Below are 14,163 nucleotides of genomic sequence, written 5' to 3'. Positions count from 1 at the left end.
CCGTGTCGAAGCTAATTGTATAGCCTCAATGACTGCAAGAATTTCAGCGGCAATAGAACTAGCAAAGGATATAGAAGAGGCAAAAGCCCCTAAAAATGATCCTCCTGAATCGCGAAAGACACCACCGCACCCTGCATTACCATTGTTCTTGAGAGAACCATCAGTGTTAACTTTAATCCATCCTGCTGGAGGAGGACGCCAAAACACAGGAATGAAGCTAATAGCATTAGCTGACAGCTGAGAAACTCCAAGTACTGAGAAAATAGTCATAGAAGAATGCATTCGTTTGGGAGGAAATTTGGCACCAATTCTCTTCCTCTTAGCCATGAGCGGGGCTTCCGTCATCAACAACGGCATTCACATTCCCCTGAAATTCGACTCAGACCTTCCTAGGGTTTCATCACGATCCCCAGCCCCAAAATGAAGTAGGCCTCAGTACTGTCACCATCTTGTTCTTTGCCACCGCACAGGTCGATCTTTCCCTTCTCTTTCCTTCAATTTTCTGTTCTAGCTAACAGTGGGATAGCCATCCCTGATTTTACATATTTATATTCATTGAATTTGGATTGTAGGTGGTGGCCATGGTCGACAGTCTGTCAATTGTGTGTTTTAGAGCAACTGAGCAAGAGGATGATGTATCCACTTCAGGTAAATCTTATCATTCTTCATTCATCAGCAAAATTTTTTGAGATCATGTAACTGAAAATCATAACACTACTAGAAATTTCCCCAATAGGGACTAACTAGTAACCACCAAAACTTATCAGTGGCATTTTGAAACAGTATCACACTATTATAAAACTTCAGTGACTTATTTTGTTATTCCACTGTACATCAATGGCTATTGGCTTTTAACACCAACATCAGTGCCAAGTTTGCTCTTAAACAAGAATATATTATGTGACCCAGCTTGAAAAGCCTGAATTACCCAGCTAATTTTGAGGTTTGAAACTAAAACCTTATCTCTTCGTCTTTCCTTGTTCTAGCAACCACTCATATTCTCCTCGTCCTCTCTCTCTCTCTCTCTCTCTCTCTCTCTCTCTCTCTCTCTCTCTCTCTCTAATTTGTCTGATCTGTTGTTCTGACCTCCAATCTTGAGTTTCAGTTTCATTGCCCTGTACGATCATCAAGGCGTGACCTCCGTCGGCCTAGACAACGCCGATTCAAGATTACGCTATTATATTTCTGTAATCTCTGACATTTCCGTATGCGTTCGATATTGGGATCTGATGTTCCCCCAAATTTGCAGCTATGGAGAGGCGGCGGATCTACGATATCGTTAATGTCCTCTAGAGCGTTGGGGTCAGTTTTTTATTAGGGAATTTGGGGGTTTTTGATTTGGGGCCCCAAATTGAGGGTTTGTAATTAGGTGATTTGATTTATAAGTTCTTGCACGAAAGGCAAAGAATTAGTATTCTTGGAAAGGATCTTGGGCAATCTCTAATGCTATACAGGAGCTTAAGGTATTGTTTTGTCATTGTTTATGAAGAATCAAATCTGATCTATTAGTTTTTCTTTTTATCTATAAAAAAATTGTTTGGGAAATGTGGAACTGATTTTGGTTTTGGTGTTATAACAGGAAATGGGTCTGAAAGAGAACTTCAATACTTTCCATGTCAATTTTCCGCCAATAATGATCCAAAAGTAAGTGAAAGGATTGTTCTTTTGAATTTGTAGTAAGTTTTTTTTTTCTTTTTTTGGAAATTTGGTTCGATCTTTGATTTTGACTTATGAGCTTGTAGGTACTAGGTAGAATCCATCTCCCTTGATGAAGCTGCCAGGTTATTACTTGGGGATGCAGACAATGCATTCATAATTAATTGCTGTTTTTTATTCAAATTTTTTTTTTTTTGGAAACTTGGTGTTTAATTATGGTAATCAAGATATTGCTATTTCTTCTTTTTTGGAACTATGTTGAGCTTGTTGTGTATTGATCCTCTGCAATTTTTTACTTTTCATCTTTCTTATGTTAGTGTTGCTGAGTTGGCAGAACTAGGGCTGGTACCACATGTCATCACACACAGATGAAGGGTTTCGGGTATTGTTGGGATATCAAGGTACTGGCTACAAACTAGTGATTTCATGCTAGCTTCTTGTAGTTGTTTTGTAGTGGCTCAAGTTCTATCCTGTAGATTTTTCTTATGTAGGACAAATAGTTTTGAACAATTTAGTCATGTGTTTTTGGTGCTTTATATTACATCTATAATGTATGATAACATTATCATTTCTAAAGCTATGGAATTAACCCAGTGGTATGGTTGCATCATAGTTTCTTATTGATTTATGTAAATTTAATCATTGTTTTATGTTGCTTAACTTCTTTTACCTAATCCTTTCACCTTGTTGGAGGAGTGAATATGGTCCAACAGACTATTATGCTTGCAAAATGGCCACACATTTTTGTAAGTTTGTGTTTTTCTAGTATGGGAGGCTTGATTTCCTTAACGTCTATACTATATTTTACTTGAATGTCTGGCCTTTTTAGAATCTTGGTTTGTTGACAGTTAGACATTGCTCATAAAGAAGGTATGGTTTAATGAAGTCTGTTTTCATGTTGTTATCCTATGGCGACTATTAAGTAAATTTTTGAATATGATAATATATATTTTCTTGATGGGAAACATAAATTTAGTTTGTTATACGTATTTCTGTGCCAACATAAGAATCCGTAAAGGATGTAGAAATTGTCAACTTTGTGTGTAACTTTGTTAGTACTTAATACTGTTATATTCCCCTAAAGGTTGCTACACCTGGACGCCTTATGGATCATGTATCCAACACAAAATGATTTTCTCTTCGCACGTTGGATTATTTGGTAAGATCTTATTGATCTAATGATTTTCAATATGCTGTTGTAGATTCAATTTCATCAAGTGACAATTTAACCAAAGTCGATTCATTGTGCAAGCTTTTAGGATAGTCTCTATGTGCAGTTATCTATCAGTGTTTTGCATTTAACTTGTACCCAGAGTGTGTCAAATGTTACTTTCCATCTCTGGTCTTTTCAATAAGTATTTATCCACATGAATTAATTTATGTTCAGTGTCAAGAGTTTTCTTGGTCTGGAGTTAGGACAGTCTTAAAGTTAGTATAATGCTGGAAACCTGGACCCAACTTTTTTCATGGTTGCTAATGTAATGCTTATTGCTGTTAATACTTTGTGATGAATTAATTTTTGATACTTACAGTTAGAAGTAATAATGAAATCTGAAGATATGTGTTTGGAGTCCGCTAAGGAGTTCTCCCGTGTTTGATAAGGTACGCTTGCCTACATAGTTTTGGATCATCGTAAATTATAATCCATGTTAGTATGAAAATATCAGAGCGATGCAGTCATTTAAAGTTGCATAACTTTTTATCTCCCTGAATGAATGTGGATATGGTTCTGTTTAGTGTTTTGCCAGCCTTTGGTTCTTGCGCAATAAGTTAAAAAAGTTGCGCTTGTAAAATTGCAGGTCAAGAAGCTGCAAAGGGAGTCTTAACTCTTAAGGAACCCTGTGAATCACTGACGAATCTTACAAGAGTATCACTTCTAGTAGTGTATAGTTTCTTATGGATGTATTTTTAACTTGTAAATTTATTGTATAATACATTTAAAATACAATACAAGATCATATATGCACCAATTATTTGGTGTTTTTTTTTTAATATAGCCTACTGATAGGCGCATTTTAATGTGATATTTTAAATGTTAATTCCTCACATTTTGCTTAGTTATTCCTTAACGAATCGATTTTTAACTTAATTTCTATTTTTAGGTACATTGGAGTAGATGAAGAAGAAATGAGTGTTACGGCCATAATTACCTAGAAATGATGGAGAAGAATGAAAATGCACTAAAAAGTCAACCTTGAATATTTTCTTACTCCGGCTAGGAGAATCAGAGCCAAGCAAAGAAGAAGGAGCGGCCGCCTGACCAAATGAACTTCAAATGAGCTGAAACCTTCCAGATCCATTCTAGACACCCAAAGGATCATTTCTTATGAAGAGTGCCAGAGAAAAATATGAGTGGAAGGCCTTCAAACAATCAGCCCAATTTTCTACAGAAGCAAAACCGGAAAACTGGACCTGTAAGAGGTCCAGCAGCATTTCCGGCCCAACCACATGGCAATAAATTCTGAAATTTTACCACAGTAATCTACACTCATGGTGGATAATTTCATATGAAGAAGTCGAAGGCTAAAATTAAGTTCTTAGTGGAGATAAAAATTGAAGGAATAAAGGGGCAGAAATTCACCTCCAAATCTGCTAACAACCTTTGTCAAACTTGAAGTGGAAAATCTTGAGGAGGAAAATCAAAGTTGCAAGCAAGTGGAAAATCTTGAGGAGGAAAATCAATTCAAGTTGAACAAGTGATAAACAAGTGGGAAGATATTTTTTACAAATTTGTCTAACATATCTAGCCCTTCATTTATGTTCATCTCCACCCTCCATTCATCATTTTTTGGGCTATAAATACACTTCTCCTCTCACTCTAAAAAAACCAATTCCTTCATCCATTCCATCTTCTTTGTCTCTCCATTTCCTCTCCATTTTCCTTAGTCACCATTTCCCACATATTCCTTCATCCATTCCATCTTCTTTGTCTCTCCATTTCCTTTCCATTTTCCCACCAATTCCTTCATCCATTTCATATTCTTTGTCTCTCCATTTCCTTTCCATTTTTCTTCTCCATTCTCTAGTTGCAAAGTTCTGCGTTTTCAAGCAAGGAGAGGAAGAAGAAGAAGGAGCCGTGAAGATCATATCCTCCATCATCCACCTTGAAGGCTTGCTTCCAAGATTCAAGATTCAACCATCTAGCTCTCCATCTCCATCTCCACTCACGGTGTAATTCGTTCCTTTTTCTTGTAACCTTTTTGGTTTCCTTGTTTGATTTCATATGAACTTGTTTCTAGTTAACAATAATGTTTAGGGTAGAGTTTAAACCCAACTTCTATGTTTAAATAAAGTTTTCGAATTCCATAATTGTGATTCTAAGTTGCTTATGTGAGTTTGTTCGATTGAATTTGCTTGATAGAAAACTTTTATATGTTTATCTTATTTGGGTCGACACTTATAGGATTTGCATGTAATTGGTGCTAGGTTTAAGAACATGAAATCGACTTTTCGTTTTGTGTAAACTTGAATCAAAGTAGTAAAAGTTTTGGACAAAAATCGAATTCAATTGAAGAGGATTGCAATTAGGTGAACTTATTCATACTAAGTTGTACACTTGAGTTGATAGCCTTTCTCTATGTGTAATGCGTTAAACATGACATGATTGACTAGCTTTCTAGGGTTTGATTGCATGTTTGATAGGATTAATCTAGGTGCTTTCGCTTAGGTTAATTAGCATTGAAAAGTAAAATATGGGAAATCATTTGCTTTCGAATGTTTCACATGATCAACTCCTCTCTCATGACTTGGAAGAACAATTATAGGATTTGAATCGAATTTGATTACATGGAATTAATTTTGATATTTGTTCCTTATGTTTCACCCTTGTATATATGTTTTTACATTTTCTTTATTTTATTTATTTTAATTTTAATTTTAAGAATCCTAATCCCCCCTTATTTGTGTTTACTTGTATATATTTATTCTTTATTTTATTTTTGTAAATAATACTTTATTATTTTAATTCTTTATTTGTTTATACAATTGTATATATTTATATTCTTTATTTTATTTTTGTAAATAATACTTTTCTTTATTCGTTTCACAATTACAAGTGTACCCTCAATCCCCGGATAGAACGATCCCTATTTGCTTATACTACTAACGATATTTTCAGGGTTAAATTATGCGCTTGCTTTGAGCGACATCACTTACCAATTTTGCCACTATTATCAGTGTGATTATAAAGGTGAAAGACCCACTAATTCCATAATAGTAGGCCTGGGAATTTGACACCGAGAAACCGATACCGATCCCGACCGATCCGAGCCGAAACCAATCGGGTCGGTATGAACAGACTTCTCCCCGGAATACCGATCCGAACTGTACTGATATCATAGTAAATGGGTCGGCACCGGTATGGGTCAAATTCATACCGAATTGACTGAACCGACCCGAATTCCTTCGCGTTTTCGCTTGTTGCTAGCCTCGGTACGACTTGTCGTATCATTCAGCCCTATACTCCCAATTCCTTCGCGTTTTCATCATTCAACTCTGACCCCAACCCTAAATCAACTCAGCCTCCATCCCTACTCGGTGTCATCGAAAAAAAGCGAAGGCTCTCAGACTCTCAGAATCTCATAGAGAATTAGAGACCAAATCAGAATCTCCCGTGAAGAATTTAAGAGCCTCGTTTTGAATCCAAGTCGATTAGCAACCTTGTTCTCACTCTCTCAGTCTCTCAGATTCTTCAAACCTCTCAGTCTGAATCAATGGGTAAAGTGCGAGTGGATGATTTGATGGTGATCATTTCATAAGAACTCGTGTCTGTTTCTTTCTTGTTTTCTAACTTTCTGTAACTTGTTTTCTGTTTCAGAGAATTCAGTTTTATGTTTTCAACTTGATCATTTCATATTTTCATGAACTTATTTAGGCATTTGGCTAATGAATTTCAATTTGTGTAAGCTACTGAACTGATTTGAGTGATTTCAATTTGTGTAAGCTATTGAACTGTCTAAGCTATATGATGATTATGATCCACTTGTTTTAGTATGAAGGCAGGCAAATTTGCCTACTGCTGGTCTGCTACATTTTTTCAGGTTTCTGGAAACTTTGGTTCACAGTACGATTGAAACCGATTGGTACCGAACTATTCGGTTTGGGCACTGATCGGTATGATTGATGAAAAATCCGGCATCCCGAACCGAACCGGGCCGATTATAAACTCGGTTTCGGTTTCGGTACAGGCCCATTCCCGAGCCGAGCCAAACCGATCCCAGGCCTACATAATAGTGTGAAGAGCTGCATTGGTTTCTGTGTTCACACTGTTTTTTTTATGGTGGCCTTTGTACCAATAGCACCTGCAATATAGGAGACTGATATCCAATTAGTGGCTGCATAGTGGCTAATGCCCTTTAGCCACCAAAATCAGTGTGTGTTGGGCCAAAAGCCACTTTTACAAATTGGTCCCCATTGGGGAAATTTCTAGTAGTGTAAATTTCACCCAAATTGGGATCTTTATGCAGTTTATATAAAAGTCCTATTGGCTTTGGCGAGGGGATTCATCCTCAGTCATATGATGACATTTGTAATGTGGACACTTCTCATAGTTCCACTCCGGCTAAATCTAAGGGAGCCAAAGCTTTTGTTACTTCTGTAAGAACTGTAGCTTTTTGGGTTAGCTTATCTTAGCTTAACTGGAGTTCTTTATGTTGATGGTGCTAATAAAAGTTTATCGCTGTTAATTCTTTTTCATGCTTTTATCTCCCCTGATTTTATGTTTAATTCATAAACAATTCACATGGGCATTTTAGAAGTTTAGAAGATACATATTGTAGCTAATTTAATATAAAATTTCACATAGGCATGTTTAATTTATACCTAGTTTGTGGTGTTTGTTGTATGAACATAGCACTTTGTTCCTAAATTGAATTAGAGGTCTAAACTGAATCGGTAAGAATCTTAATAGAACATTCTTTCATAAGAATTTCTTAGTTGTTTATGTAAATATTTTTAATTAATTTTGGCAAATGCTTGTGCAGAGCCAACTTGAATTTGTTGTTCTACTCTATAGGACAGAAGGTCCTAGCTACCAGCAAAAGGAACTCAAACTTTTGTGTTTTGACATTATCAGATTGCCTTTGTTTGTTGTTCACTGGGTATCACTAAGAACTAAACAATGACTGGACTTTTATATGAATGCAGATTGCTCCTAAGTTATTCCTTTTCTTGTTTTTTTCTTTTGGTTGTACCATCATGTAGTTTCTGCTGAAGCAATAAGCACCACTACAATTTCTATGCCCAATTTGATTAACAATGTAGAAATGTGTACTTATTATGAAAAACAACTTATATTCTATCAGGTTTTTGAGGGACTTTCTTGGTTTACATGTTATTTCAGTTTTTCTTCCTCTGGATTTAATTATTTATGACACTAATCTTGAAGGTATTTTAAATTGAGCATGCAGTCAAGGGATGTGGAAGACATACGGCTATATTATGCTTCTTCTTGCACTTCAACTGTTGTTTATTCCCAATTATGCTACTTGTATCATGAAAATAAAATTGTATCTTAATTAATTGCTTTTGGTGAATGGTTATGTTATTTTAAGACCGTTAGATCATATTCAACCCATGGCATTGAACTGTGTTTGTCTTTTTGTAGTCCCACCTTTGTCTTATTAGTATTTATGGTTCATAGTATTTGTTGGGTACGTGAAAGTTTACTCATTAGACTGTAGGGTGAACCTATTCATGTTTGTTCATCCATGGGGCAAAAATCTGCCATTGCAGATAAAAGAATCTAAAGGTAATTTGGCAGGTTTTTAATTTATAGGTTTTCTTGTCTATATTGACAGGCACTTGGTTCTACATGCTTCAATTGAAGTGATACGCATATCGCTTTAAGTAAAAGCTCTCATGCACCAGCCTCCTCTGCACACATTTTCCAGGTCACTCATCTTACTGAACCATTGTCATTTTGGCTGTATGTTAGGACACCATTACATAATAAATAAACAAGCATTTTTAACTAATTATGATTCATTGATTTGGATAGCCTGCAGACTCTAATTGAGATGTTTTATTCTTTTTCTTCTTCTTGCTTTTTTTCTCCCACCTATTTAGTTATGTACAATTTCCTCCATTGTTTCTTTGATTATATATGCCTAATAACTTTCGTGTAAAGTTCAATGATGTCTTGAATTTGTTCATTTTTACCATGAGTAAATTGTAAACTATTTGTTACCTTGTTTATTTCAGAGATGTCCTAAGTACTTGTCATCTGTGACATGGGCATTTCTTCGAATGTGTGCTTCCGACCTGGCTTCTATTCTGCTATAACAAGGATCTCACATGCTAGGATAGATGAAAGCTCCCATCTTATGGCTTACGCTAACGAACAAGTGTGTTTTTGTGAGGTTGCATGATTAAATAGATGAAAGCTCCCATCTTATGGTTTACGCTAATGAACAAGTGTGTTTTTGTGAGGTTGCATGATTAATCATAGACACACTTTTGTGAGACGAGGCTTTGCTGAGCAAAGAGGGAGATGAAGTTTGAATACAATTGTTTTGTTGTTAGTCGAATGTTCTTTTAACTATGATGGGTACAATGTAAAATTCTTTTTTAATCTAATAAAAGAAGTTTAATTGTGTTCCTCTTTCTTTTTTTGGTTTGAAATTGGTGGTTGGTTTCGATTATGTTTCAGTTATTTAATTTAATAAAAACTGAAGATGAAAATATTATATTTGGGATCCAGTCAATTTCCCACCATAAATCATGAATTCCACGGAATTCTACACAGCAAGAGAGACAACTATGGAGTAGATTAGAGACGAACCAGATTTTGTCTATGATCTTTTTTGGTGACAAAATTTACTTTTGTCACTAATGAGAATCTGTCACACTGTATTAGAGACAAATTTAGCGACAAAATCATTTTGTCACCCATACTAGTTACTTTAGTGACAAAATTGTACTAATTGGTGACAAAACAGTTTTGTCTCTAAAGGGGTTTTCCTTGTAGCTAGTGTTGCCATCACATGCCTTTAATTAGGCAGCAGTTTGACGTCGACACTCTTTGACATTCAGCCACAACATGATCATGATCTGACGTTGCTGGATGACAATGGCAACGATAACACCGGCGACGGCAATGGCATTGGCATGGAGATCATGGCTGGACGAGGACCACAAGGTTCGGGTCAATTAAGTCCTCATCTAATGTATTCTCATGATCATCGTACTCTCCTGATAATTCTGTCATCTGATTCATGATCTGATCATCCACTACTACTTCATCAGCTGGTACTACAGCTGCTTTTCCCACAGTACCATCATCATCATCATCCTTATCTGACGCCATAACTCTCAGAAACTGCTCCAGTGCCCTACGCATCCATTCATACCGGCACACTCTAAATGCCTCCTTTATGTTTAGCTACAATATATATAGATAGATACATATAAATCCAAGATATATCAGTGATTAATAGTTGTTATTGATCTACTGCATCTAGATATATATATATATATATATATATATATATATATATAGACACACACACACACACTAACCCATTCTCTATCACGGTTTTGCTGCTCTGGCCAGGTGTCAAGCTCTTCAGTTACCTCTAATGCAAACATGTAGCCTCTGCAGCCTCCTTCCAGGCTGCACATGTTCTGCCTACTTTTGCTTCTGAACTCCCAAACTCCCAGAGGAGTTTCCTGCTATATACACATATTATAATTAATTCATAAGCTAGCTTGAATTGTAAAGTAAAACTTTCTAGCTAATTCATTCATAATTAATTACGTATGCATGCAAATTAATATAGAATGTACAGCTTCGATTCTTTATGTACATAAGTGGTGAATACAACTTCTAAAAAAAAACTACGTACGTACTCTCCCAAGTAACTACTAACCCTGTATGCATGCAAAGAAATTAACAAAAACAGAAGTTGCTAATAACCAGCACTCCAGCAGTTAAGCAAAGCAAATTAAGCAGGATATATTTAAGACAATGGCGGGAACATACTCTTAGTGTTCCTTTCACCCCTGATTCCTCGAAAGCTTCCCGACAAGCAGCTTCTAAAACAGTCTCATCATCCTCCCATCCACCCTACACGTATATAGATACAGGGGCGGATTCAGAAATTTTTTCCAGGTAAGGCAAGTCAATGGCAGGAGGGGAAAGGAGGAAAATTAGAGAGAAGCTGCAGATTTTAGAGGCAATTGTGAAGATTTTGGCTTGATTTTGCCATGTTTTTGCCTAATTTCTGCCATTTTCTTCCCTAATTCACCTTGTTTTGCCTTATTTTTGTCATTTTCACATCTCTTGCCTACACTAAATCAATGTAAAATTAAAAATCCAGTCTAGGCAAGTGCCCAAGCTAGGTTCTATGTGGATCCGCCCCAGTATAGATATATAGTTGATAATTAAATAGATTTTGATTAAACTGAAAAAAAAAAATATCAAACAAACAACCAGCTGGCATGGCCGTCTGAGATTTAACTGATTCATGCTAAACATATTTCAGTTCATTGGACACAAATTCATTTAGATATGTACTTTAGGGAACACTCGGTCGTCGCGGTCAGGTGAAGAAACCATGAGAACTTGTATCTTGTTTTCAATATGGGTATTGCTGCTGCTGCTATGATCCTCATCATTGATGTCTTCTGTTATCCGGTAAGGGATACATCTGTTGTATGTAACCGTACATATAATTAATGATCAGCAAGTAATGATCTACGTACAAATTAGAATAGCAATAATTGTACAACACCATAATCCTATCCATATATATAATACAGATTGAGCTCTTATTAGCTAGCACTCCTAAAAGATCAGTAGGCACTCTAATGTTATTATTATTTCCATAAACATTTTTTTTTTTTTGAGGGGCAAGACGACAGTAGAGCCTTTACACTCCCACCCATGCAGTGTATCCCAGCATTGCCAGACTAATCACTGCACCGCAGACGCACGAACCTTAGGTGTTAACAAACCCAGGTCCCTCAAATCTGCTGGCCACGGGGTGGAGCTGGGAATCGAACGCTAGACCTGGGGGTTCCAGACTAGGCCGCTCATCCACCACACCACACCACGTGGTTATTATTTCCATAAACTTGAGAGGATGAGAAAAATATGATGCCAATATATGAATCAGAGATTAAGCAGTGCCAACAGTAAAAATAAACATGCATACATGCACCAATAAGTTTAGCCAGAAACATTAAGCTAAGAGAGAAAGCTCGAAAATAAATTAACAAGAGTATCACAAAATAATTTAGGGCGAACATGAAAATAAAATGTAAATTGACAAGATTAACAAGGGCATATATATAAGTATACGTACGGACGTACCCAGAAACAAGGCGAAAATTGTTCTCATAACGTTGGCGATGTCGCCCTGTTCGTGCTAGAACAGATGACATGATCGGATTGATGATCGACCTTTTTTCTAGGCTACAAAAGCAGTCATTAAACAAACGAGAAAGAAAACTTTTTCTTTTTTAATTTCTTCTAACTAAATTAGCAGTTTGGGAGATTGAAGAATGAATACGAACGCACGTACAGTTGTTTCGAATGGATCTTGAGGAAATTAGCAGAAGAAGCAGCAGCTTTCATATATAACAAGGTAATTAAGAAACTCAAGAACAATTAAGCAGTTGATCTTATAGCTCTCAAGCAGTACGTCGATCAATTATGAGGCCGGAAGCTAGCTAGGGGTATATATTGAGAAGAGATGAATTCTGTCCCACTAATTAAACAGATCAAACCCCCAGCTATTCGTACATCATCTTGTATTGAATATGGAGAAGAGCATCAAATGCCATTCCAATATTCTGATCATACTGATCAATATGATTCTCGCTAGCTCCTATATCTCTCTGTCTCTCTCTTTTCTCCCATCCCGTCCCAGTTGCCAACCGAACCAATTGACGTACATAAGTACCCTCGCTAATTAACCTGGCTTAGCTTGGGATCTGTCTCCCAGCGCGCGGGATCGGATGAGAATCTCTAGAGCAACGTACAGAAACGACAGCGTTCTTTCTTTCTTTCTTGGCACGTATTAACACAGAAATTTCTATTAAAGAAAATAGAGAGAAAGAGAAAGAAAACAGCGTGCGGGGGGCCAGAGATTTCAACGGGACCAAAGCAACGGCATTTCCATGTATTTATCTTAAAACTGCATGTGCCAAAGTTTCAAAAAGTGATATATTATTAAGAGATAAGACCTGCTGAATTACTTGTACTGACGTGCATAAAAGAATTTTCGTAAATTCATAAATATGACGTAGAGGCTATTCGATTAGGTTTAAGATACTTTGTTGTCAAGTATATTAGTTATTTAAATGAAATTCCTGTTTTTCTTCTCGACCAAGACTTTGTATGTTTATTTTTACGTGGAAAGATTTGAAAAGGGAACCTAGCTAGCTTTACAGAAAGCAATTTAATTCCATGCTAGCAAACGCACTCAGTAGGATCGATCATGCCTGACAACGCATGCATGCATGATCTATGTTCAAACTTAATTCGCACGGGTGCATGACATATGCAACGTTATCATTAGTTACTAAATTAGTGGAAAAAGAAGAAGAAGAGATTAAATTAGTGGAAGAAGAAGAAGAAGAAGAGAATTGGTACAAAGGCAAAAGTTATCTAGATAAAAGGTGGCATCAGAAAATGATAGACGAAGCTTCACTCGCAGTAGCTTGCTAGCTATTGCTAATTTTAAGTGCTAGTTAGTCAAAAGCATCGATTATCTATGGAAATAAAGCTAATCTTCAAAGTTAATATCAACTAGAAATTTATAATCCTATCTCCCTTTTTTAGTGTCCACAATTTCCTTGCAGGTGAGAGATTAGAAAGATGCCACACACGCCAAACCACCAGCCAACTTAATCGCCAAGCTAAGATTTAAACAAATACTCAAATGTATTCGAATGAACTTATCACAAAAGAAGTTGTTTAAAAGGTTACAAGTGATCGAAAGACAACACATGCAATCCGAGAATTAGATTAAATTATGTGATACAATAAACTACTTAATTAGGTTTAAGATGCTTACTTTGACATGAAATACTCAGATCTCTGATTTTTGTGGCATATATTGTAGGAATCTAGGAATCATGAGGTCTTCTATCAGTCGCCGGTTTAGGCTAGGCGGGGTTTGGCATGGTCTGAGTGTCGTCGTCCTTGATTTTCCGATCTCGGATTGTAGGGGAATGTTGATTAGAGTGCCTTAAGTCTCATAAGCCAAGGATGATTGGTGGTTTGGGGAGGTCGGTGGTGAGTCGGGCGTAAGCGGCTGCAGATGACGTCCTTTATGGCGGCGGCTTTGATGACGCCGAAGGTGCAGATGTGGCCTCGGTTGGTGGTGGTCAGCCATACCCGGGTGCCCAGCTTTTGGGTGTCCAGATCAGAAGATTGGGCCTTGTGGATGGGCTGTTTTTGGGCCCAAAGTAGAGCCCAGTTGGGCTTGATTTCTCCAATGATTTGGATTTGGGCAAGTGTTTTGCTTGATATTTAGCTCAATTTTGCTGTTAGTCTTTTGG

At 36.8% G+C, this 14,163-nt stretch overlaps 1 protein-coding gene and 2 long non-coding RNA genes across 5 annotated transcripts; 2 read left to right on the top strand and 1 right to left on the bottom strand.

Annotated features, from left to right (window-relative positions):
- The first annotated feature begins 1,062 nt into the window (after nucleotides 1–1,062).
- Nucleotides 1,063–2,057, top strand: LOC121051744. Its single transcript, XR_005806788.1, has 3 exons — nucleotides 1,063–1,463; nucleotides 1,580–1,644; nucleotides 1,974–2,057. It is a non-coding gene; the product is annotated as an uncharacterized LOC121051744 (long non-coding RNA).
- A 492-nt stretch (nucleotides 2,058–2,549) lies between these two features.
- On the top strand, nucleotides 2,550–3,500 carry LOC121051745. The gene is made up of 3 exons (XR_005806789.1): nucleotides 2,550–2,815; nucleotides 3,189–3,258; nucleotides 3,456–3,500. It is a non-coding gene; the product is annotated as an uncharacterized LOC121051745 (long non-coding RNA).
- A 5,827-nt stretch (nucleotides 3,501–9,327) lies between these two features.
- On the bottom strand, nucleotides 9,328–12,931 carry LOC112185956 (nudix hydrolase 13, mitochondrial). 3 transcript variants are annotated; one of them, XM_024324295.2, is made up of 6 exons: nucleotides 12,180–12,931; nucleotides 11,969–12,065; nucleotides 11,171–11,303; nucleotides 10,637–10,720; nucleotides 10,174–10,326; nucleotides 9,328–10,036 (listed from the first exon to the last, which is right to left on the bottom strand). In XM_024324295.2, the coding sequence occupies exons 2-6, from the start codon at nucleotides 12,037–12,039 to the stop codon at nucleotides 9,770–9,772; spliced, it is 708 nt and encodes a 235-aa protein (XP_024180063.1). In that variant the 5' UTR covers nucleotides 12,040–12,065; nucleotides 12,180–12,931; the 3' UTR covers nucleotides 9,328–9,769. The 3 variants fall into 3 exon arrangements, with proteins under 3 accessions (XP_024180063.1, XP_024180061.1, XP_024180062.1); XM_024324293.2 differs by having other exon boundaries at nucleotides 11,969–12,070; nucleotides 12,180–12,922; XM_024324294.2 differs by having other exon boundaries at nucleotides 10,174–10,323; nucleotides 11,969–12,070; nucleotides 12,180–12,915.
- Nucleotides 12,932–14,163: the final 1,232 nt, after the last annotated feature.

Source organism: Rosa chinensis, chromosome 2 (assembly GCF_002994745.2).
Source record: "Rosa chinensis cultivar Old Blush chromosome 2, RchiOBHm-V2, whole genome shotgun sequence".
Lineage (NCBI taxonomy): Eukaryota > Viridiplantae > Streptophyta > Magnoliopsida > Rosales > Rosaceae > Rosa > Rosa chinensis.
This window is presented reverse-complemented; position numbering and strand designations above follow the sequence as displayed.